This window comes from Poromitra crassiceps (assembly GCF_964638095.1).
Source record: "Poromitra crassiceps genome assembly, chromosome: 7".
NCBI lineage: Eukaryota > Metazoa > Chordata > Actinopteri > Beryciformes > Melamphaidae > Poromitra > Poromitra crassiceps.
The window spans coordinates 42,017,898-42,043,476 of record NC_139628.1 but is presented as its reverse complement, the minus strand read 5'-3'; the positions used below and the strand labels follow the sequence as shown (position 1 = coordinate 42,043,476).

At 48.4% G+C, this 25,579-nt stretch overlaps 1 protein-coding gene across 1 annotated transcript in view; it reads left to right on the top strand.

The window, feature by feature from the left end:
* Positions 1-21,189, top strand: part of serpinh2 (serine (or cysteine) peptidase inhibitor, clade H, member 2) — a gene marked incomplete at both ends in the record, with an annotated part of 33,667 nt that extends 12,478 nt beyond the window's left edge. The window contains 3 exons of the mRNA XM_083640126.1: positions 768-860; positions 2,478-2,710; positions 20,884-21,189. Coding sequence (XP_083496252.1) covers positions 768-860; positions 2,478-2,710; positions 20,884-21,189 — 632 coding nt within the window. The remainder of the gene's footprint in view (positions 1-767; positions 861-2,477; positions 2,711-20,883) is intronic.
* Positions 21,190-25,579: the final 4,390 nt, after the last annotated feature.

Sequence of the window (25,579 nt, the reverse complement as noted above, 5' to 3'; positions counted from 1 at the left end):
GTGTTTGCTACAGTATGTCTGATACCCTTTTTTAAGTCTATATTTGAAAACTAGACTATAATAAATGGATTTACTGATGGGTTAGGGTTATATATGTGAAATAACGAAATGATCTCTTTTGCAATTATTCTTATGACTCTGCATTATTTTGCATGCTCTCTGCCCTAGATTATAACCAATCCAGTCCTTTTTACCAGTTTGAATATCTGCAATCACTTTTTTTTTGGCAGCTAACCACTTTTTGGCACAACACCTGGGTGTCACTCACGCCGAGTGACATAAGCACACGTCATTATCTTTTCGTTAGAACCACCGACCCCCCTGGCTCCACCCAGTGTCCCCTGCTCTGTCGAAGGGGGCGGGGGGTCTGGGGTCTGGCAATGTGCTGCGAGGAGCAGCTTATTACAACCGAGCAATTCCACTCCTCTCCAGCCCCTCAATTGACACCAGTCAGGGGGGTGAGCGGGGCCGACTGGGATGTGAATGAGGAGCGCTGGCCTTAAGGACCTCATAACTGACTCTCTATATAGCGCTCCAAGCTCAGCTAACGGAACGGCTTTGTGGAGAGAATACGGCGTTCAGTGGGCAGCAGTATATATCAATGATTCATTGGCTGTGTGTGTGCGTGTCTTTCGTGAACACGCCATTGTTGAACTTGGCCGTCTCACCTGTTTGAATCTTTCAGCCTTTTCTTCGAGCCAATCCATGTCCAGCATCCAGTATTTAAAGGGGCGGTGTCCTCTGTGTTTGTTTGCTGTCTGTATCAGGTCTGTGGGAGAGAGAATTCAGCGAGGACGCAGCCGATCCACGTACCTTCCTGGGAACAAAGTACACCAAAGTGGGAATGTTGCAGAGAGCCGGTAAAAACACAGGGCTGTCGTCGCGGTCTCTCCTGCGAACAAATAGATGCCGTGAAAGGGAAGCTTTGATCTGGTAGTAGTAATAGTAGTATGGGGTCATTATCAACAATATACTAACTGTACATATCTTCATCATCCGAGAAAATGGCTAATATCTATCACACATGGTATTTGGATGGGGGAATGAGGAGGGAGAGTAAGGCCTAAGGATGGGGAAGAGGCGCTGTGACTTCACTACTGTTTGTTTTGGAGGGAGAAGGAATCTAGCTCTGGAATGGTTTGAACATCTGTAACGTTCAATCTGCTTTCTGTCATCATTCATCACTGTGTATCCCATCAATTATTCATTAGCATGCTTTTCATATTTTATGTGTGCGCCGTCTTAAAAATAAGAACAAGGCGGCGTGAATTTCTGTCATGACAGCAGTAAGAGATGTAGAGGAGAAATACATGTTATTCTATTTTGCATTATAATATGCTTTCATATGCATGAATCAGATGAGTTCAATGCTCTGGTGTCTGCTGTTTTAGGGAACACCTGTTCAGAGTGGTTTGATCAAACGCTGGAGTGTTTACTCCTTTAGTTTGGTTCATTTGGGCAGGTGAGAAGACAGGCATTCTAACTTGGGTGGCACCAAGTAACCCGCACCAATTAGACCACCTGAAAGCTTGGCTGTCTTCCAAGAGAACTGCTGCGCAGTTTGTCAGGAGTGAGAACATCCTCTGAACAAACTACAGTTTGTTAGGAGTGAGAACATCCTCAACAAACTACAGTTTGTTAGGAGTGAGAACATCCTCTGAACAAACTACAGTTTGTTAGGAGTGAGAACATCCTCTGAACAAACTACAGTTTGTTAGGAGTGAGAACATCCTCAACAAACTACAGTTTGTTAGGAGTGAGAACATCCTCAACAAACTACAGTTTGTTAGGAGTGACAACATCCTCTGAACAAACTACAGGAAACCACCCCAAAATGCAAGGCTTTATGGGTAAAAGGAGACAGATTTGAACATCTGATAACCAGCGTATTCCTGCTCGGAAATCCAAGCAAAACACAGTCTCTACTGATGCTGTACCTATGTTCTACTCAATGAAACACTATCAGTGTTTATATCTGCAATACTACTGTTGGGATAGGAGATAAAGTCTTTGATTTTGTAGGGCAATATTTTCTTCATGTGTACTTAACTGGTGTCAATTATAGCAAAGACTGCAAGTCCATCGTGCTGAGCTGTAGTCACAGAGAGTGGGATCAGATTGTTCTGCCCACCCCCATCTCTAAAGTCTCCAACCTCATGGGGTGACGGGTTACAAAAAACTGTTACAAAAACTGTGCAATGAATGAGCTACTTGAGTCCATGTCATATTTTGTTTGCAAGCCATGGTTTACTTGTAATTGGGCAGTATGACCCTAAATGAACCAAATACAAAAATGCAACAAAGTTAAGTTTTAACTATGGTTCAGACAAAGAAAGAAAGAAAGGGGAAAAAAGCACTTTCATCTGGTGTAGATTTCAATCAGACCAACCTCAGATCATAGTGATGTTAGCACTGCTTTCAAACCAGCTGAGCTAACTGGCTCATTTCTTATCAATATCCTGCTCTTTCCTGGCCAGGTTTGCACCGTCACCATGAGGACATGGAGAACATGGTGCAGGTTTTGGAGTTGGCTCTTTGGGGAGGCAAGGCCAGCCTGGTGCTCCTGCTGCCCTTCCACGTGGAGGGTCTGGCCAGGCTGGACAAGCTGCTGACCCTGGAGCTGCTGACCAAGTGGCTGGAGAAGACCAGTGAGACCAGTGTGTCCATCTCACTGCCCAAGGCTAACATCACCAGCACACTCAGTCTGCAGGTTAGTACACCAAACCCCTTTTGTGTTTGGTCAAATTCTGAGTGATGAAAGAAGGATCCGCACACCGAAAGAGCTCCTGTTTGAAGAGTTTATTTGCGAATATTCAATCACATACACTTCCAACATATTCAACCCCCAAAATATCTGTATGTATGCATGTCTTTATGTCTGAAAGGTGAGTTGTCAGCCTCAGCCTCCATCAACCCTTTACCCACATTTTATTGTCTAACGTTCTCTGTTGCTCTATAAACACTACACCTATTCTCAAGGAAGCATATGCTTGCGTACTTAATTTATACATTTGGGGAAAACTTCACGTTTCTGTTTCCCTAAACAGTAGGAGTCTCAATTAAACAGTTCTAGCTAATCCATTATAGAGTTCTCAATTTCAGCCCGATCTTGGATAGAAGACTTGATTTCCTTCCTGTCCTGATGGACTGAGGACCTCGCTGAGGATAACCAGAGTGACTTTTGTAGCTTTCTGTATGGCACTGGCTTTACAACCTAGCCCGTCCATGACCCGCTGATCTATCCCCTGGTCACATCTCAGCGGCAGTTTCACATTCTGGGTTTGCTCTTGTTCGTGGGTGCCTCCCCGGTGTCGTCCACACTGCTGGAGCACAGCAAGGTTGCCACCTGGTGTTCCAGAGTTTTCCCACAGCACCTTGGCTGGCTCCAGCAAAGCCTGGGTGAAGCCAAGGCGTGCACCACCAGCTGCCCCATTTTCACCAGGCCCAGGCCTTTGTGAGTTAGTAGCCCCACGGCCACAGCCTCCTCTGCGGGCCCCGGGCACCAGCCTGGGCTCAGCCAGGAGAAGACTGGTACACCCTCAAGGAGGCAGCCACAGCCGCCCGGGCGCTGTCCAGCAGGACGTGATCTGGGCTACGCAGTGTGGCACTGACCTTGGACCTGGCGTCGGCGGCACCCAGGCCAGGGGCTCCTCCACCACCAAGCTAAGCCCGAAGAGGAAGGCTTGGAGGATTTACAAGTTTGGTGCGTCTGGGTGGCTGGTCTTTCTTCCGGCGGGATCTAGTAGCTTGTGTTGGTTTCTGACTCTCATTCACTTCCTCTGTCCACACCACTCCACCATCTTTTGCTGCACCTGATAGACTTTCCCATATGTCTCGGCCCAGATCCACCCAGTCGTCACACGCACACTGTTTCTTCACATTCTTCATCGTCTTCTCTGGTTTTTCCATCTCGGTCTTCTTTGTTCTCTGCTTCTGTCTTGGCCACCTCATCTTCTTGACTTTCACTCTGCTTATCTTGGTTCCCTTCCCCTTCAAGACTCTCATTATTTTCCCTATTCATGTGCGTCTCCTCCTCTATCTGCTCACTTGGCTCGCTCGCCTCCTCTCCTCTCCTCTCTCTGGCTTTTCTCCTTGTTGCTCTGCCTCCTCGTCCTGGCCCTGTTTCTCACTTATCTCGTCTTCCTCTCTCTGTTCTTCCTCCTCACACGTTTCACCTGTGACCTCTGTTTCTTGCTCTCCTCTTCCATCTCCCTCATCCTCCGTCTCTTTATTGTCTTCAGCGTCTGAGCCGGTGGCCTGAGCTGCCCCCTCCAGCTCAATACAGACTCTTGCGCAGGTGGGTTCAAATGTCACTCCTTCCCACACTTCTCCTCTCTCTCCCCCGAGATGATGGGCTTCCAGCTGTATGTACACACACACAGCAGCGGGCTACTATAGCCTCCAGCAGGGAAGCAAACCCTGGCTGCCAGGAGGCCAGAGAAGGCCTGAGGATGGCCCTGACCTGTAGCTCTTCCCTGGGGTCCTGAAGCCTCCCAACAGACCCCCCCCCCTCCCGCTCCAGGAGCACCAGGGCCTTGTCACAGCCCAGCTGGTAGCCTGCCTGGACCTCTGCTCCTGTCACCCCCAGAGCCAGCAGGTGGCCGGCCTGAGTCAGGAGAGGGGAGGCTAGGAGAAGCACCAGGCCCACACCACCGTGCTGCATGGCCTGTTTAGTGGCTGCTGATGTGAGGGTGAATGCGTGGGTAGAGGGTGTGTCTGGGATGCTGACTGGGTGCTTAGAGAGTCCTAGGGGGTAGGGGAAAAGCAGGGTTTTGTCCAGGCCACGGGGTCCGTAGCAGGGGCGCAGGCGCTGGGCTAAGCTCACACAGGGCACCACGTCTTTCAGATAGTCCTGCCAACGTCTCCCCGGGGACCTGGCTAGCGGGGGATCACCGGCAGGATACAGGTGTCTCTTGGTGGGTTGCGGTCCTTGTATCTGTGGACAAGACAAGATACAGGAGTGTTTCAGTTTCAAACTTTTTTTGTATTGCCAACAGTGGTTAGTTATAATAATAATTAAAGTTTTTTTTTTATCCAAGTGCAATTTCCATTAAATAAGGTATTCAGCATCTCCACTGAGCCAGAGAGAGAGTCAGAAAGAGACAGTTCAGAGTCGGAGATAGTTGTCAGCGGAACAGTTAACAGTGAAAGAACAGAGACCAAGAAAGGTGTTTTTGATAGGAAGACCGTCGGTCAGAGTGAAACCGAGAGCGAGAGAGAGGTTAGTTCAACCTGACAAGATACAGAGGGCATGCCAGTAAAAGCCATGTCCCTAGGGCAGAGAACACTGACTGGAACCTATTACGATGTCCTCTTTAGATGTAAACTGTAACCTCATCACTGGACTGATGAAATCCACTTTGCCCTCCCTCTAGTTTAACAAACATCTCTGTAGACTTGAGCTGCCATGTTATTCTGCTCGCCATGCCCCGAAGAACAAGCGTCTGACATGAACATTGTCAGGACACTCTGGGGAGAGGAGGCTGTAATCTAGAACAAAAGCTTGAAACAACTCTTTTTGACACGGCTCTGACTTTGCTGGCAAAGGAGCAGAATACATAGAGCACAAATCCTCTTTTTTTTTATCTGTCTTGCTGTAGGGCAGAAAAACACTTTTACTGAAGCGAACAACTAACAGTAAATAAGCGCTTGAATGTTTCTGCCGTCGTCTGCCTCGTCCACGAGCTGTCTCCCTCCATGTGCCTCTCTCAGGAGCTGTCTCCCTCCATGTGCCTCTCTCAGGAGCTGTCTCCCTCCATGTGCTCTCTCTCAGGAGCTGTCTCCCTCCATGTGCCTCTCTCAGGAGCTGTCTCCCTCCATGTGCTCTCTCTCAGGAGCTGTCTCCCTCCATGTGCCTCTCTCAGGAGCTGTCTCCCTCCATGTGCCTCTCTCAGGAGCTGTCTCCCTCCATGTGCCTCTCTCAGGAGCTGTCTCCCTCCATGTGCTCTCTCTCAGGAGCTGTCTCCCTCCATGTGCCTCTCTCTCAGGAGCTGTCTCCCTCCATGTGCCTCTCTCAGGAGCTGTCTCCCTCCATGTGCCTCTCTCAGGAGCTGTCTCCCTCCATGTGCTCTCTCTCAGGAGCTGTCTCCCTCCACGTGCCTCTCTCAGGAGCTGTCTCCCTCCATGTGCTCTCTCTCAGGAGCTGTCTCCCTCCATGTGCCTCTCTCAGGAGCTGTCTCCCTCCATGTGCTCTCTCTCAGGAGCTGTCTCCCTCCATGTGCCTCTCTCAGGAGCTGTCTCCCTCCATGTGCCTCTCTCAGGAGCTGTCTCCCTCCATGTGCTCTCTCTCAGGAGCTGTCTCCCTCCATGTGCCTCTCTCTCAGGAGCTGTCTCCCTCCATGTGCCTCTCTCAGGAGCTGTCTCCCTCCATGTGCCTCTCTCAGGAGCTGTCTCCCTCCATGTGCCTCTCATGAGCTGTCTCCCTCCATGTGCTCTCTCTCAGGAGCTGTCTCCCTCCATGTGCCTCTCTCAGGAGCTGTCTCCCTCCATGTGCTCTCTCTCAGGAGCTGTCTCCCTCCATGTGCCTCTCTCAGGAGCTGTCTCCCTCCATGTGCCTCTCTCAGGAGCTGTCTCCCTCCATGTGCTCTCTCTCAGGAGCTGTCTCCCTCCATGTGCTCTCTCTCAGGAGCTGTCTCCCTCCATGTGCTCTCTCTCAGGAGCTGTCTCCCTCCATGTGCTCTCTCTCAGGAGCTGTCTCCCTCCATGTGCCTCTGTCAGGAGCTGTCTCCCTCCATGTTCTCTCTCTCAGGAGCTGTCTCCCTCCATGTTCTCTCTCTCAGGAGCTGTCTCCCTCCATGTGCTCTCTCTCAGGAGCTGTCTCCCTCCATGTGCCTCTCTCAGGGAAAACCAGTACATTTGAGGAATCATTACGGAAGCTCCGCCCACTCCACTCTCATCGCCTCTGTCTAGCCAACCCCTGCCATGTCGCTCTGACCATCATTTCTCCAATCGGGTCGGGCAAATAATTGCTCAGCACCGCGCGTTAACACTGTTGACCGCTCTGTCTGCCAGTGCTCGGGACGGCCTCGGACTCTCGGGAGCAGGGAGTAGGGTTGTCACGATACTAGAATTTCTAACTTCGATACAGATAGATACCATTGACATATATATAAGATAGATACCCAGGAAAATATCGATACTCTATACCGTTTTTCGATACCACGTAGGGAATGACAACCCATCAAGAGGCATACAAATAAACAAAGATACTGTAGATGGAGGACAGGACAGACACACGCTTCTCCATAAACATATACGATAAAACTATTTTTATTAAACACTTTGCACACAGCAGATTAGCCCTGCTCTAGTCATCAGCCTATCAGAACACTTTGAGCTTGTGGAAGCAACAGATGCCCACCAATGATAGGGAGGGGAAAATCAGTAGTATGCTTGAGTTTTCATTAAGAGAAAGCACTGCTGGTATCGATACTGTTGCAAATGAGTATCGTATCAGTTTCAAATGTTTAGTATCAATACTATCGATACCTGTTGCAAATGAGTATTACCTTGAGTGAGTGTGAGTATGACCTTAGCAGGGAGTGGGGGGCGTCTGGACAAATGGGGAGGACCACAGATCATGGCGGTGACCCCCTAAACACGCGTGTGTCCAGTGTGTCTGGCAAATGAGGGGCGGGGCGCACGAAAAACAAACGACCAATCACACGCGCACCCCTTCTTCCCTGAGTCACGTCTCTGTCATCTCTCCCTCTGTTGCTCATCAGTCCCCGGGATCTGATTCCTCGCCGTAGGTGTCACTCAGGCGTGCCTCTGATCTGCCACGGCTCAGCGGCCATGCCGTGGCTCTGCTGACCTAAATAGGAGTGACATTCAGCGGGAGGGGTGGAGGAGGAGGAGGTGGGGAGGGGTCGCCGATCGCCCGGGGACAAGGTGGAAAGCGTCACGGAGGGACTATAAATAGCCGTAGAGTTTTTTTTTCTTTGTCTCTCTCTCTCTCTCTCTCTCGCTCTCTCTCTCTCTCTCTCGTTCTCCTCTGGTGAAGGGCAGACTGTTGGAGTCTGTGGCCGGAGACAGAGAGAGCCCTCTTAACGAGGCTGGCCTAGAGGTCACTGGCTGAAACACCCTCATCGCTCTCCCCCTCTCTCTCTCTCTGATCCAGCGCTGACCGGGCCACACGCACGCACGCACGCACACACACACACACACGTGCACATACACACTAATGGCCGAGTCTGGAGCTCCGTTCTGGCTGGATCTCCAGTCACTGACTAAGACATATGAGTGGGCGCAGGAGAGCTCACTCAATCATGGCTAATGAGGTCAAAAGGCCATCAAATATTTACGCGAGCACACTGCGCAGTATACAGTGTCGAGGGGCGGCTCTTTTAAGACCACCGCCATAGCCGTGCATGAATTAATCAGATGTGTTTCATGGCCATTAGTTAAATATCTCACTAAAAGCCCACGTTTTTTCTTCTTCTTTTGCCTTGTGCAACAGGAAGTGCATGAGTCATGTTACGTATTGAGAGAGTATTGACCGAGCAAAAGTGGTAAAAGCCCAGGTAAATAATAGTCTAGCAGCAAGTCCTCAAAAAAGGCTTTAGTTTTCGAGATACCCCTACCCGAGGTAGAACAAATGCCAACAATGTTTTTTCTTATCTTTAGGGTCTCCCATTAATGAAATTGATTCTTGGCAAATTTTATTTTTGGGGAAAAAATGTTTTTTTGGCTGTTCTTTAGAACTACCCCAATCCCTGAAAAAGAGCCAAATTAGGCCAGTCCGAATAGGGTAAAGGTGACAAAAAAGCCCATTACTTAAGAATGCTCACTCTTTTCCTCACCAGATTTGCTGAGGTATGAACCAGGTGGCTGCCCTACATCACCAAATAGTCAGAAAATGATTTACCTAAAAAGATCATGAATTATAGTCCTGTAAATATAGCTTTAGTTTAGGCGGAAATTGTACTTTGTGGTGATAGGAACATAGGACTCCATCACTTTTCTCTCATTTATCAGAAAAACAGAAATCCCTGGAAAATATACCATTACTGAATTGTCTAGGGTGCTATTTAACCCTGGCCAGTAGTTGTATGGAGATATCTGGTACAGTTCTATTGCAAATGAGATTTCTTTAGACATAGACGTACCTCTTCTCTGAAACTGTCAAATTAGGTCATTCTGAATGGGGGATAAGTGAAGTGGCATAATAGCCTATAAGTTAAGAATGCTGACTCTGATGGTCATCATATTTGGAGAGGGAAATACCAGGTGGCTGAACTACATCACCAAATAGTCAGAATGTGGGTAAACCAATAAAATAAAGTTGATCTAAATTACAAACCACCTGGAGCGGCTGTAGCTCAGGAGGTAGAGCGGGTCGTCCACTAATCGCTTTGGATAAAAGAGGTCGGTGGTTCGATTTCCACCTCCTCCAGTCGGCATGTCGAAGTGTCTTTGGGCAAGATACTGAACCCCAATTGCTCCGGATGGTGTGCCAGCACCCTGCGTGGCAGCCTGCCGCCATCGGTGTATGAATGGGTGAATGTACCTACTGATTGTAAAGCACTATATAAATGCAGGCCATTTACCATAAAACATAGAAATACAAGGTGTAAATATTGGAAGTTTTATTGAAACTGGAACATTAATCCAAGTATAATAGTAATCATAATACACAATCACAAAAACAGACTAGAAAAACGGATTAGAAAACAAAATAACCAAGGCAAAAATAAAACAGAACAGAGAAATAAAAAGTGACTGCTTTTTTGTCCAGGTATATGCACACTTTTTTCACAGCCAAAGTATCAGGCCTTTGTTGCGTATTATGACCCAACCAGATTATTGTGCCAGTGTTTGGGAGTCTGGGGCACATTCACAACCTTATCCTCCATGGACTGCAATTGTAAGGATTGCAAAAGAGTGATGCAAACAAAACTGTCTAAATATTGTTCAGTCTGGACGCAGCCTGTCTATCTGGAGACGATCATGTTTAATATACTGTATCCTTAGTATCATTGTCCATTTGTCAGATTAAGCTATCACAATGTTACATTCTTCCCTCTTCTGTGTATCATATTGTAACCTTTTTCCAAAGTATTTGGATCTTGCATTGTTGCTGCGCGTATATAAGATGTTGGAAGGGCAACAGAGAGGCACTGGCCCTTTCCACTCTCTCCACAGTTTGCATCTTTGCAATACAAGTAAGTAATGTCTCTCACTTCTGTAGGTGCTGGGGGTTTCCTAAATAGAGCTGGTCAAATGGCTCCATCTCTGACAATCCATCCCTTGACGATAGGACTCCATAACAGGGGTTTGGACATGTGACTGTGACACCATATCACTGTCTGATACATTGCTCTTGCTGTCTACCAGCATGCCATGCACTCACTGACTGTGACACAACAAGTAGTTTGTACAGAATAGGAAAGACAACAGCATTCACCAAACTCAAGACCCATCTCAGTGAGCTCAAAGATCTGGCCCATTTTGGACTCTTCCAGCTTGGAAGAGTCTTTGCCAGTCGCAAAAGAATTTGCGCTTCTGCTTTACGGAAAAAATAAAAAGGAAAATGGACTGATGTGCACAAACTTGGATGAACTGAGGTTCATAATTGCATCAACAACATATGCAGCCTCTGCAAACCTGCCACCAACAGAGGATGAATTGGCACAACATGTGCAAAGAGCAATGTACTGTATCAGACAGCGATATGGTGTCACAGGCACATGCCCAAACCCCTTTTATGGAGTCCTATCGGCAAGGGATGGATTGTCAGAGATGGAGCCATTAAACCAGTCCTATTTAAGAAACCCCCAGCACCTACAGAAGTGAGAGACATTACTTACTTGTATTGCAAAGATCCAAACTGTGGAGAGAGTGGAAAGTGCCAGTGCCTCTCTGTTGGCCTCCCCTGTACGGAGTTCTGTACCTGGTGTGTAGAATGTCAAAATGTGTCCCCAAACGTCTCTGAGGAACCTGACATTTGACATTCTAGTATCTATATACTTGACCTCTCACTGAAACATATCGCGCAGCAACAATGAAAGATCCAAATACTTCGGAAAAAGGTTACAATATGATACAGAGAAGAGGAAAACATTTAACATTGTGATAGCTTAATTTGACAAATTGACAATGATACTAAGGATATATTAAACATGATTGTCTCCAGATAGACCGGCTGCCTACAGACTGAACAATATTTACACAGTTTTGTTTGCATCTGTCTTTTGCAAGCCTAACAATTGCAGTCCATGGAGGATAAGGTTGTGAATGTGCCCCAGACTCCCAAAGACTGGCACAATAATCTGGTAGGGTCATAATACGTTCAACAAAGGGCTGATACTGTATTTCATATTTGGATATTTGGACTTTGGCTGTGAAACAAGTGTTCATATACCAGGTCAAACGAGCAGTCACTTTTTATTCCTCTGTTCTGTTTTATTTTTGCCTTGGTTATTTTGTTTTCTAGTCTGTTCTCCTGTTTTTGTTTATGAAATGAAATGAAGCACTGAGATTTGGGGCTACCATAAAACAAATGTATTATTATTACTATTATACTTGTATTATTTCATCATGTCAAGACAGGAGATACTACTGATTTATTATAGTTTGGATTAATGTTCCAATTTCCAGCAAACTTCCAATATTTACACCTTGTATTTCTATGTTTTAGAGGCTTGTAATTTTGATAAACTGTATTTATTGGGTTACCCACATTCTGACTATTTGGTGATGTAGTTCAGCCACCTGGTATTTCCCTCTCCAAATATGATGACCATCAGAGTGGGCATTCTTAACTTATGGGCCACAGTACCCATCTCACCTGAACCACTACTGTCCCAACTCCAACCTCCCCTTCATCTCCAAAACTCTTGAGAGGGTGGTTGCCGCCCAACTCCAGTCCCACCTCGACTCAAACAACCTCCACAAAACATTTCAATATGGTTTCCGCCCTAATCACAGCACTGAAACAGCCCTGGTAAAAATAACTAACGACCTCCTCCGTGCAGCTGACTCTGGACTACTCACCATCCTCATCCTCCTTGACCTCTCCACTGCTTTCGATACCATCTCCCACCCACTACTTCTGGAGCACCTGGCGAACATTGGAATCACTGGTGTTGCAATTCCCTGGTTTGCATCCTACCTCACCGACAGACCACAGTTTGTCCAACTAGGGAACCACACGTCCGGGTGTTCTGCCGTTTGACCCAGGGGTCAGTATTGGGTCGACTCCTATTCATCACCTACCTCCTCCCCCTGGGTAAAATCCTCCGACACCATGGTGTCCGGTTTCACTGCTACTCCGATGATACCCAGGTCTATATCTCCACCAAACCCACCACCACTCTTCCTCCCACCTCCCTCACTGCCTGCCTCCAGGACATCAGGAGCTGGATGAGCAGGAAGTTCCTGAAGTTAAACGCCAGTAAAACTGAGGCCTTGCTCATCGGCTCCAAAAACACCCTCTCAAAAGCTCATAACACCACCACCCCAAACATCATCATTGACAGCTTCCCTGTTCCCTTCTCCACCCAAGTCAACAGCCTCAGCGTCATTCTGGACAGCACCCTTTCCTTTGCACCCCACATAAAAAACATCACCCGGTCTGCTTTCTTCCACATCCGCAACATCTCCAGACTCCGCCCATCCCTGTCCCAATACAGCACCAAAGTCCTCATCCACACATTTCTTACATCCCAGATTGATTACTGCAACTCTCTTCTCTCTGGCCTACCCACCAAATTGCTCAACAGACTCCAAATGCCTGGATTATCACCCGCACTAAATCATCTGACCACCCTGTTCTCATTCAACTCCACTGGCTTCCCATTCACTACCGGATTGACTTTAAAAACCTTCTGCTCACTTACAAAGCCCTACACAACCTAGCACCCACCCATCTCTCTGACCTCCAGGAATACACCCCTTCCCGCTCCCTACGCTCTTCCTCAGCTGGCCTCCTGACCGTCCCCACCTCTCGCCTCAGTACCATGGGTGCTAGGGCCTTCAGCTGCTCTGCACCCAGACCCTGGAACTCCTTGCCCCCACACATCCAACAGTCTGACTTCATCACCACATTCAAATCCCACCTCAAAACCCACCTGTACAAATTGGCCTACTCACTTTAATCATATACAGCACTTAATCTGTTATTCGCCTGCCGTGTTTATCTCCTGTCTTTTCTTATATGTACGCTCATCATATTTTAATGATGCTGGTGTTTGCCATGCCTGTTGTTTTTATGTATGATCTTTTAGAATGCTATGTCTCTTATGCACTGTACAATGACCTTGGGTGTTTTGAAAGGTGTCACCAAATAAAATTATTATTATTAGAAGTATACCACTTATCCCCCCATTCGGAATTTTGACTGTTTCAGAGAAAAGGCAGGGCTATATCTAAAGAAATCTCATTTGCAATAGAACGGTACCAGGTATCTCCATACAACTACTGGTTAGTGTTCAATAGCACCCTAGACAATTCAGTAATGGTATATTTTTCAGGGATTTCTGTTTTTCTGATAAATGAGAGAAAAGTGATGGAGTCCTGTTCCTATCACCACAAAGTACAATTTCCGCCTAAACTAAAGCTATATTTACAGGACTATAATTCATGATCTTTTTAGGTAAATAATTTTCTGACTATTTGGTGATGTAGGGCAGCCACCTGGTTCATACCTCAGCAAATCTGATGAGGAAAAGAGTGAGCATTCTCAAGGTATGAGCTTTTTTGTCACCTTTACCCTATTCGGACTGGCCTAATTTGGCTCTTTTTCAGGGATTGGGGTAGTTCTAAAGAACAGCCAAAAAAACATTTTTTCCCCAAAAATAAAATTTGCCAAGAATCAATTTCATTAATGGGAGACCCTAAAGATAAGAAAAAACATTGTTGGCATTTGTTCTACCTCGGGTAGGGGTATCTCAAAATCTGAGGGCCCTTTCTGCTAGACTATAAGATACCAGTAGGAGTATTGCTAATGAGCCTCAATGGAGAGGCTTCCGAATCCGCAAGAGAGCTGATCGTGTGTGTGTGTGTGTGTGTGTGTGTGTGTGTGTGTGTGTGTGTGTGTGTGTGTGTGTGTGTGTGTGTGTGTGTGTGTGTGTGTGTGTGTGTGTGTGTGTGTGTGCACGCGCGCATGTGTGTGTGTGTGTGTGCACATGTGTGTGTCTGTGTGCGCGCGCGCGCGTGTGTGTGTGTGTGTGTGTGTGTGCGCGCGCATGCGTGAAAGCTGAGATAGAGACCCATAGCGACGCCAGCGCCACATATACCTAAATGCACATACAGCAGAGGTCAAGGGCAGGCATTGAGAAAGTGGAGGCCATGCATTGTGTGTGTGCTAGTTTGAGGCGGCTACAGAGAGCTGCCGCTGGCGTGTGTGTGCGTGTGTGTGCGTGTGCAGCGGCGGCCTCCCTCTTTTACATTCACAATGTGAATTTATTGTTGACGCTGTGAAGCATGTTGATGGAGTACGCGCGAGCATAAAATAATTATATAGAGCAAGGCTTGCCAGGTGTGATACAGTGATAGATAAGCCAGACGGTGCAGGAGATGTAAACTATGCTGGAGTTATGGAGGGGAGGGCCGTGGCGGTGAGCAGAATTTGTTTTTGTTTTTTTCACCGCTTTCTTCGGGGCGAGTCCCATCGTTCTGCACGCTGTGAGCAGCAACTGAGAGGAAGACAGTGTTTAGCAACACGGTCTCCCTGTTGATCTCTCTGCCTTTCTATAGAGACACCGCGGAGCGCGTCATCATTCAGAAACCACACCCAGAACCCCCCCCCCCCCTAAATCCTGGCATACTCCTATGTCGCATGCATGGTCGTGTGTTGCACACAAAGATCATATATACGGAAGTTGAACACTCCAACTTACTTCCTTGACAGCTAGATTCACATTTTTCTTCTCGCCAATTTTCAATGGCTTCCTTGTTTTGCTCAGGAGTACAAAAAAACTTTAATTGGTGATTTCTTACATTTGTTGTCTGCGCAGCCCCACCACACAACAGCTTTTAGCTATGTTTAATTCAAGGAAAATGACGGCTGGTGTATGGGAGTGAATGGAGCGCTTTCCCCCGTTTCATGCAGTGTCTCTATGTCTTTATTGCCCTGTCTTGCACTGTGCCTCGAGAAGAGATGGAACACGTCCTGGCTGTCCCGCCCCCTTAAAACTGCCATCATCCCACAGGTACCTCCAACAAGCTACTTAATCCGCTCCATTATCAGACTGAATCAACGTGATGCGGCGCTCCGCACGCCAGAGGGTTGTTGCCATGCTACCCCAGGCCTGGTTCTGCTGCGCCGCTCTACGTCACCAAGTGAGCTCTCCCTGCATAACCATGCCAGAGGAAGTGAGCTCTCTCTGCATAACCACACCAGAGGAAGTGAGCTCTCTCTCTCTGCATAACCACACCAGAGGAAGTGAGCTCTCTCTCTCTGCATAACCACACCAGAGGAAGTGAGCTCTCTCTGCATAACCACACCAGAGGAAGTGAGCTCTCTCTCTCTGCATAACCACACCAGAGGAAGTGAGCTCTCTCTCTGCATAACCACACCAGAGGAAGTGAGCTCTCTCTCTCTGCATAACCACACCAGAGGAAGTGAGCTCTCTCTCTGCATAACCACACCAGAGGAAGTGAGCTCTCTCTCTCTGCATAACCACACCAGAGGAAGTGAGCTCTCTCTCTCTGCATAACCACACCAGAGGAAGTGAGCTCTCTCTCTCTCTCTCTGCATAACCACACCAGAGGAAGTGAGCTCTCTCTCTCTGCATAACCACACCAGAGGAAGTGAGCTCTCTCTCCCTGCATAACCACACCAGAGGAAGTGAGCTCTCTCTCTGCATAACCACACCAGAGGAAGTGAGCTCTCTCTCTGCATAACCACACCAGAGGAAGTGAGCTCTCTCTCTGCATAACCACACCAGAGGAGGTGAGCTCTCTCTCTGCATAACCACACCAGAGGAGGTGAGCTCTCTCTCTCTGCATAACCACACCAGAGGAAGTGAGCTCTCTCTCTGCATAACCACACCAGAGGAGGTGAGCTCTCTCTCTGCATAACCACACCAGAGGAGGTGAGCTCTCTCTCTCTGCATAACCACACCAGAGGAAGTGAGCTCTCTCTCTGCATAACCACACCAGAGGAAGTGAGCTCTCTCTCTCTGCATAACCACACCAGAGGAAGTGAGCTCTCTCTCTCTGCATAACCACACCAGAGGAGGTGAGCTCTCTCTCTGCATAACCACACCAGAGGAAGTGAGCTCTCTCTCTCTGCATAACCACACCAGAGGAAGTGAGCTCTCTCTCTCTGCATAACCACACCAGAGGAGGTGAGCTCTCTCTCTCTGCATAACCACACCAGAGGAAGTGAGCTCTCTCTCTCTGCATAACCACACCAGAGGAAGTGAGCTCTCTCTCTGCATAACCACACCAGAGGAAGTGAGCTCTCTCTCTCTGCATAACCACACCAGAGGAAGTGAGCTCTCTCTCTCTGCATAACCACACCAGAGGAGGTGAGCTCTCTCTCTCTGCATAACCACACCAGAGGAAGTGAGCTCTCTCTCTCTGCATAACCACACCAGAGGAGGTGAGCTCTCTCTCTGCATAACCACACCAGAGGAAGTGAGCTCTCTCTCTCTGCATAACCACACCAGAGGAGGTGAGCTCTCTCTCTGCATAACCACACCAGAGGAAGTGAGCTCTCTCTCTCTGCATAACCACACCAGAGGAAGTGAGCTCTCTCTCTCTGCATAACCACACCAGAGGAAGTGAGCTCTCTCTCTCTGCATAACCACACCAGAGGAAGTGAGCTCTCTCTCTCTGCATAACCACACCAGAGGAAGTGAGCTCTCTCTCTCTGCATAACCACACCAGAGGAAGTGAGCTCTCTCTCTCTGCATAACCACACCAGAGGAAGTGAGCTCTCTCTCTCTGCATAACCACGCCAGAGGAAGCCACCAAGCGACGCAGACAAATAGCCGGGCGATGGCGCGCGTCGGGGGCGGGGCATCGGCAATCCACCCCGGCGCCGTTCCATCTAAGATTCATTGCGGCGCGTCGGAGAGAAAGGGCAGCCAAAAAGAGCAGCTCCCAGAGGTTTCTCAGCCCCGTACGATGCAGGGCCACACCTCCGCTGTGCCTCAGGCCGCTGTAGGCTTAGTCACCCGCTGGCTTGGTCCCAGCATGCCGCCGCGCTACGTCCCTAAATATTTAACCACTTTATTGTTTTTAAAAATTAAGTGGGAGCTTTTTCTCTGACACGCAGAAAGGAAGGCTAGGTCAGGAGGTGCTATTTATATGCTACACGGTGGCATAAGGAGCAGTCACCTGCACCGCTGTAGGCCAATGAGCTGCACACTGTGTGACTGTGACAGCACGGCCAGCGCGCACCACATGGCTTCATAGCAGAGAACACTACTGTGATGGCTGCTGACAGCATGGCCACCGCACCACATGGCTTCATAGCAGAACACACTGCTCGCGGTTGGGCCTACAAGGGATGGCGGGAGGGAAGACTTCCCCCGCCACTGGAGAGGAAAGAGAGAATGAGGAAGGAGGAGTGACAGACAGACAGACGGACGGACAGAGCGAGAGAGAGGCCACCTGCTTTGTCTTCACAGATGTTGAGGAACCCACCAGCTTAAGTCTATTTCTGTTTGCTGGGGGCAGATGAGGAACGTTGAAATGATCGCCGATGATGGAGATGGAGAGGCCGAGAGGGTGATGTCTACCAGCCAGGGAGAGCTGGATGAAGAGGGCGATGTCTACCAGCCAGGAAGAGCTGGATGAAGAGGGTGATGTCTACCAGCCAGGGAGAGCTTGATGAAGAGGGTGATGTGTCTACCAGCCAGGGAGAGCTTGATGAAAAGGGTGATGTCTACCAGCCAGGAAGAGCTTGATGAAGAGGGTGATGTGTCTACCAGCCAGGGAGAGCTTGATGAAGAGGGTGATGTCTACCAGCCAGGAAGAGCTTGATGAAGAGGGTGATGTGTCTACCAGCCAGGGAGAGCTTGATGAAGAGGGTGATGTCTACCAGCCAGGAAGAGCTGGATGAAGAGGGTGATGTGTCTACCAGCCAGGAAGAGCTGGATGTAGAGGGTGATGTGTCTACCAGCCAGGAAGAGCTGGATGAAGAGGGTGATGTCTACCAGCCAGGAAGAGCTGGATGAAGAGGGTGATGTCTACCAGCCAGGAAGAGCTGGATGAAGAGGGTGATGTGTCTACCAGCCAGGAAGAGCTTGATGTAGAGGGTGATGTGTCTACCAGCCAGGAAGAGCTGGATGAAGAGGGTGATGTGTCTACCAGCCAGGAAGAGCTGGATGAAGAGGGTGATGTGTCTACCAGCCAGGAAGAGCTTGATGAAGAGGGTGATGTGTCTACCAGCCAGGAAGAGCTTGATGAAGAGGGTGATGTCTACCAGCCAGGAAGAGCTTGATGAAGAGGGTGATGTCTACCAGCCAGGGAGAGCTTGATGTAGAGGGTGATGTCTACCAGCCAGGGAGAGCTTGATGAAGAGAGTGATGTCTACCAGCCAGGAAGAGCTGGATGAAGAGGGTGATGTCTACCAGCCAGGAAGAGCTGGATGAAGAGGGTGATGTCTACCAGCCAGGAAGAGCTGGATGAAGAGGGTGATGTCTACCAGCCAGGGAGAGCTGGATGAAGAGGGTGATGTCTACCAGCCAGGAAGAGCTGGATGAAGAGGGTGATGTGTCTACCAGCCAGGAAGAGCTTGATGAAGAGGGTGATGTCTACCAGCCAGGGAGAGCTGGATGAAGAGGGTGATGTCTACCAGCCAGGGAGAGCTTGATGTAGAGGGTGATGTCTACCAGCCAGGGAGAGCTTGGCGTGTGCAAGAAAGAGAAGGATGAGGTGCGGAGGAGAAAGAGTGAGTTAGTGATGGAGGGAGAGAGACAGAGGAGGATAAAATAGGGGCAGATGAGGGATGGGATGCCAGGCGAGTGGCAGAGGGGCCCAGGAAGACAGTGATGTAGTGGTAGAGGGCGGAGAGGAGGAGAGAGAGGAAGAGTGCAGGAATAATGGATGAAGACAATAGAAGTGCATTAGAGCAGGAGGTGGTGTGTGTGTGTGTGTGTGTGTGTGTGTGTGTGTGTGTGTGTGTGTGTCAGTGTGTGGCTGTGTGTATGAAGACAGGCATGAAAACACCTGGATGGGAGTGGGAGGCGCCTAAAACTGTATATATAATATCTAGTTATTTCATGTTAAGGCCAGTGACATAAAGCTGACATGAGCTGACACAATCCAATCTGTCCAGCTCCCCTTGTAGACCCACGTAAACCTTTTAAAATAGAAAAACAGACTATATGGACTGTAATGTGGTTCTAATGGTGCCTTATACGGTATATACTGAGCCATAACAACGTGGTTTTAAAAAGTCTGCATGGCAGCACCTAGGGGCACAATTTCATTTATCAAGTCAACTCATTCAAATGAGTGAAGTTGAGTTGTGTGTGCAGATCAAGGGGCAACCTCCGGTTCTGAAAAATGCAGCCCACGCCGGTAATAACTTAAATCTGCATTCTTCCTAATGGCCACTGGCTCCAAAAAGAAGTCCAATTGTATGGAAGTCAATGCGAAAATGACCTGACTTCTGACTTGATTTATGACCTCAGTAAATACTTTCCTAATGAGTTGATGGTCTCAATCGCTAGTTTAGTTTCTTCAATACAGCATGATGTTCATTTAGTAAATTAAGGGCCCATTTAGAGTGAAATAAACGACAAAGCAGACTATGTTTTGGGGTGTGATTGGCAGGTCGTCCAGTGATCGCGCAGCTCGCCGATCACAGACCAATAGCAGGCAGGCTCTGTGGCAAACCACTGGTCTCACGCTAGCTGCTTCTGGCTCCAAATAACCAAAATGGCGACGATCAAAATGCCGTCATGGTGGCGACGTCCATATTTTATACGGTTTATGGTGCAGATCGGATCTTCACTCGCTCATCTTGCTCTGCATTTTTACCTCCAGCCGTGGCCACCCACCCACATGCTCGCTCTCTCTCTCTCTCTCTCTCTCTCTCTCTCTCTCTCTCTCTCTCTCTCTCTCTCTCTCCTGTCAGTGTGAGTGGCCCTCTGCCACGGGAGAATAAACTACCTGTCATGGCGACGTCTTTCTGTGGAATTCATATCGGAGGCAAAACAAAGGAGGCGCTGAGGTCACGGGGCGTCACTCTTAAATTATTCATCCTCTGTTTCCTCCTCCCGTCTCCTCGGTGGCTGTCGCCCACTTTGTACCGCCAGCTCACAACAAGGGCAACTGTCAGCCTCCATCAGATTTGGGAGGGAACGTAAATAAACAGTATGGGGGGCGAGTGGGGTAGGGTTTAGGGCTGAACAATTAATTTAAAAAAAAATATTGAAATACTAATATGGCCTACTGCAATTTTCATATCACATCAGGCGCAATATTTGTTAAAGGCAAAATGCGTGCTGAAATACCATTTTAAATTCAATATTGTCGTGCTGCAGAGATGTCATCATATTCTACAGACTTCTACAGACAAACATCTTTGTTTGGTACTACATAATATCCCCACAAAAATCACACCATAATCAATTGAATATGCTTTTCAATGAAAAGGAGATTAATGATGTAAAAATGATCATCCCCTCTAATCATATCGCAATGGCAGTATCAGTCAAAAATAATCGCAATTAGATATTTTTTCAAAATCGTTCAGCCCTCTGGGGGGCAGGCCGTCTTTTGGGAATGGGCTCAAGTTTGGGGAGAAAAACGTGTCTGTGTGTGTAACTTCCATCCCTCTGTTCCCTCTCACCAAGAACAGTTGATTAAGAGTCTGTGTCTGTAAATTCCATGGCTCTGTTCCCTCTCACCAGAAACAGGAACAGGAAATGATGAAGAGTCTGTGTGTGTAAATTCCTTCGCTCTGTTCCCTCTCACCAGGAACAGTTGTCGGCACTGGGCTTGAGCGCCCCCTGGGACCAGAAGAAGGCCGACTTCTCCGGCGTGTCGGCCAAGAGCCAGGGGAAGCTCCACCTGGGCGCCGTCCTCCACTGGGCCTCCCTGGAGCTGGCTGCCCAGGCCGGGGAAGGAGCCGGCGATCTGGAGGACGAGATGGTGGGGAGGCCCAAGCTGTTCTACGCGGACCACTCCTTCATCATCCTGGTTAGAGACAACGCGACCGGAGCCCTGCTGCTGATGGGAGCCCTGGACCACGCAGAGGGAGAGGCCCTGCACGATGAGCTGTAGCCTCCGGACTGGCTACCATCACCTGTCCTCTCTCCTCTCTCTTCCCGTCTACCTCCCTTCCTCCACATGCACTCCACCTTCACAGAGACCACACACTGGTTTAGAAGCGGAGACGTTGTCATTCACTGTGGCACACATCAGACCCCCGGCTGGCTGTCATATATTGACATTGCAGAGTCATGGCACTGACACTGGCGTGCCCCGACGCACGCACACAACCACGCGCAGACACTCTGACACCTACATGACACACATGAATGATATTATTGTTCTAGACATTGCCAAAGTTGACAGAGAGACACCAAGAACGCTAACTTGGAGAGACTTGGCACTGACACAAGGACTCTCGGTGTCTCTCTCTCTCTCTCTCTCCCACAAACACACACACACACACACACACACACACACACACACACACACATACACACACACATACTAGGCCTCAATGTACGAGTCAACACAAAACAAACTGGCAAACAAGAGTGCACTGACAAACACTAACATGCTGACAAGCAAACACAGCAACAACAAGGAACTTTAACGAACAGAGGCTCGCAGTGACACTTGGGTCTTCTCTGTCAGACAAACAGCAGGGCAGGTGTGCGTGTGTGTGTGTGTGTGCGTGTGTGTGCGCGTGCGTGTGTATGCGCGTGCGTGTGTGTGCGTGTGTATGCGCGTGCGTGTGTATGCGCGTGTGCGTGTGTATGCGCGTGCGTGTGCGTGTGTATGCGCGTGCGTGTATGCACGTGCGTGCGTGTGTGTGCGTGTGTATGCGCGTGCGTGTGTATGCGCGTGTGCGTGTGTATGCGCGTGCGTGTGTATGCGCGTGCATGTGTGTGTATGCACGTGCGTGCGTGTGTGTGCGTGTGTATGCGCGTGTGTGTGTATGCGCGTGCGTGTGTGTGGTGACGGGCAGATGAAGGGTGCCGGGGTGGCCTCTCGGCGCTGCCAGGGGTCTGTGGAGCTCCCCAGGGCTGTGTCTGAGGAAGACTGATGGATGGGCCCAGTGCTTATTGATGGGCCGGCTTAATGCGGACGGCCGTAGTGGGTCACAGCGCCTGTCGACAACGCGGAGGGGACATGGAACCTTTTAATCTCTTAATGCCATCAGGGATCAATGGCGTCCCCAGCCTCCACCCTCACAGCGCTATGCCAGCGTGACTCACCCCGCTCGACTTCAATGGAACAATTAGATTTTTATGATTATTACGGCAATCAACAGCGGTATCGATTATCATTCCGTTCTTTAATGTAGCTCCGTAGTGGATGGATGACTGACTGTAATGCATGAACTAGCGTAGCTACTACTGAAATGTATGCTTAATATTAGACATGTTGTGAACCGTTTTTTATATATTTTTTATTGAACTGACGACGTCTGTTTGCTTCTTTTCCCCCCCTAGTCAAACTGCATTTATCAGTATCTTTACCTGATCTTGATACGAAGCAATCCATCAAACTGTGCACTGTTAATATATAGTGTGTGTGGATTCCTACTACTCTTTCTTTCTTGACAGCAGCACTGATATAAGCCAAGGCAGAGGGCTATTTTTTAACTTCTCCCCTGAACAGAAATGGCTTGCATTGAGCCTCAAGGGTGCGGGGAAGCAGATTTAAAGCCCCGAACTGGCGTCCGTTATTACATTTTGAACGGCAACAAATGACAGACTTGCAGCTCCGCCATAGAAAGTTGCGCAGTCTGGCCCAAACGTCCCCGTCAAACTTCACAAAAGACTTCCAAAACGAGCAAGGGTAAAAATCTGTCCCTCACTTTTCCACAAATGAATTATTGAGAAATAAAATGTAAGAAAGAAAGAGTTGCTCCTTGCCATTGCTCTTAGAAAAAAAAAGAAGAATAAGTGTGTCTGCATCTGCAATGATTTATTAAAACGTTTGACTCTTCTCAGTCCGACTCCAAAGGGTGCTTTTAGTGCTTTGCTGCTTGTGTGTGCGTGTACACACTCACGCAGATAGTAAGATGACAGGATTCTTCTCCATGCTGGGAATGTCTGGGCCCTAAACCAGAGAGAGGAGGCTGTATTTCCTCGGGGGTAAAAGTGTAAAATGTGTGCTACATCTGTCCTGTTACGGCTCTATACTGTAATATACTGCCTACAGCCATGCCTGGTCCATCTGTCCTGTTACGGCTCTATACTGTAATATACTGCCTACAGCCATGCCTGGTCCTGTTACAGCTCTATACTGTAATATACTGCCTACAGCCATGCCTGGTCCTGTTACGGCTCTATACTGTAATATACTGCCTACAGCCATGCCTGGTCCATCTGTCCTGTTAGGGCTCTATACTGTAATATACTGCCTACAGCCATGCCTGGTCCATCTGTCCTGTTACGGCTCTATACTGTAATATACTGCCTACAGCCATGCCTGGTCCATCTGTCCTGTTACGGCTCTATACTGTAATATACTGCCTACAGCCATGCCTGGTCCATCTGTCCTGTTACGGCTCTATACTGTAATATACTGCCTACAGCCATGCCTGGTCCTGTTACAGCTCTATACTGTAATATACTGCCTACAGCCATGCCTGGTCCTGTTACGGCTCTATACTGTAATATACTGCCTACAGCCATGCCTGGTCCATCTGTCCTGTTACGGCTCTATACTGTAATATACTGCCTACAGCCATGCCTGATCCATCTGTCCTGTTACGGCTCTATACTGTAATATACTGCCTACAGCCATGCCTGGTCCATCTGTCCTGTTACGGCTCTATACTGTAATATACTGCCTACAGCCATGCCTGGTCCATCTGTCCTGTTACGGCTCTATACTGTAATATACTGCCTACAGCCATGCCTGGTCCATCTGTCCTGTTACGGCTCTATACTGTAATATACTGCCTACAGCCATGCCTGGTCCTGTTACAGCTCTATACTGTAATATACTGCCTACAGCCATGCCTGGTCCTGTTACGGCTCTATACTGTAATATACTGCCTACAGCCATGCCTGGTCCTGTTACAGCTCTATACTGTAATATACTGCCTACAGCCATGCCTGGTCCTGTTACGGCTCTATACTGTAATATACTGCCTACAGCCATGCCTGGTCCTGTTACAGCTCTATACTGTAATATACTGCCTACAGCCATGCCTGGTCCTGTTACAGCTCTATACTGTAATATACTGCCTACAGCCATGCCTGGTCCATCTGTCCTGTTACGGCTCTATACTGTAATATACTGCCTACAGCCATGCCTGGTCCATCTGTCCTGTTACGGCTCTATACTGTAATATACTGCCTACAGCCATGCCTGGTCCATCTGTCCTGTTACGGCTCTATACTGTAATATACTGCCTACAGCCATGCCTGGTCCTGTTACAGCTCTATACTGTAATATACTGCCTACAGCCATGCCTGGTCCTGTTACGGCTCTATACTGTAATATACTGCCTACAGCCATGCCTGGTCCTGTTACAGCTCTATACTGTAATATACTGCCTACAGCCATGCCTGGTCCTGTTACGGCTCTATACTGTAATATACTGCCTACAGCCATGCCTGGTCCTGTTACAGCTCTATACTGTAATATACTGCCTACAGCCATGCCTGGTCCTGTTACGGCTCTATACTGTAATATACTGCCTACAGCCATGCCTGGTCCTGTTACAGCTCTATACTGTAATATACTGCCTACAGCCATGCCTGGTCCTGTTACAGCTCTATACTGTAATATACTGCCTACAGCCATGCCTGGTCCTGTTACAGCTCTATACTGTAATATACTGCCTACAGCCATGCCTGGTCCTGTTACGGCTCTATACTGTAATATACTGCCTACAGCCATGCCTGGTCCATCTGTCCTGTTACGGCTCTATACTGTAATATACTGCCTACAGCCATGCCTGGTCCTGTTACAGCTCTATACTGTAATATACTGCCTACAGCCATGCCTGGTCCTGTTACAGCTCTATACTGTAATATACTGCCTACAGCCATGCCTGGTCCTGTTACGGCTCTATACTGTAATATACTGCCTACAGCCATGCCTGGTCCTGTTACAGCTCTATACTGTAATATACTGCCTACAGCCATGCCTGGTCCTGTTACGGCTCTATACTGTAATATACTGCCTACAGCCATGCCTGGTCCTGTTACGGCTCTATACTGTAATATACTGCCTACAGCCATGCCTGGTCCTGTTACAGCTCTATACTGTAATATACTGCCTACAGCCATGCCTGGTCCATCTGTCCTGTTACAGCTCTATACTGTAATATACTGCCTACAGCCATGCCTGGTCCATCTGACACGCAGCCTACATCTGTCCTGTTACAGCTCTATACTGTAATATACTGCCTACAGCCATGCCTGGTCCATCTGACACGCAGCCTACATCTGTCCTGTTACAGCTCTATACTGTAATA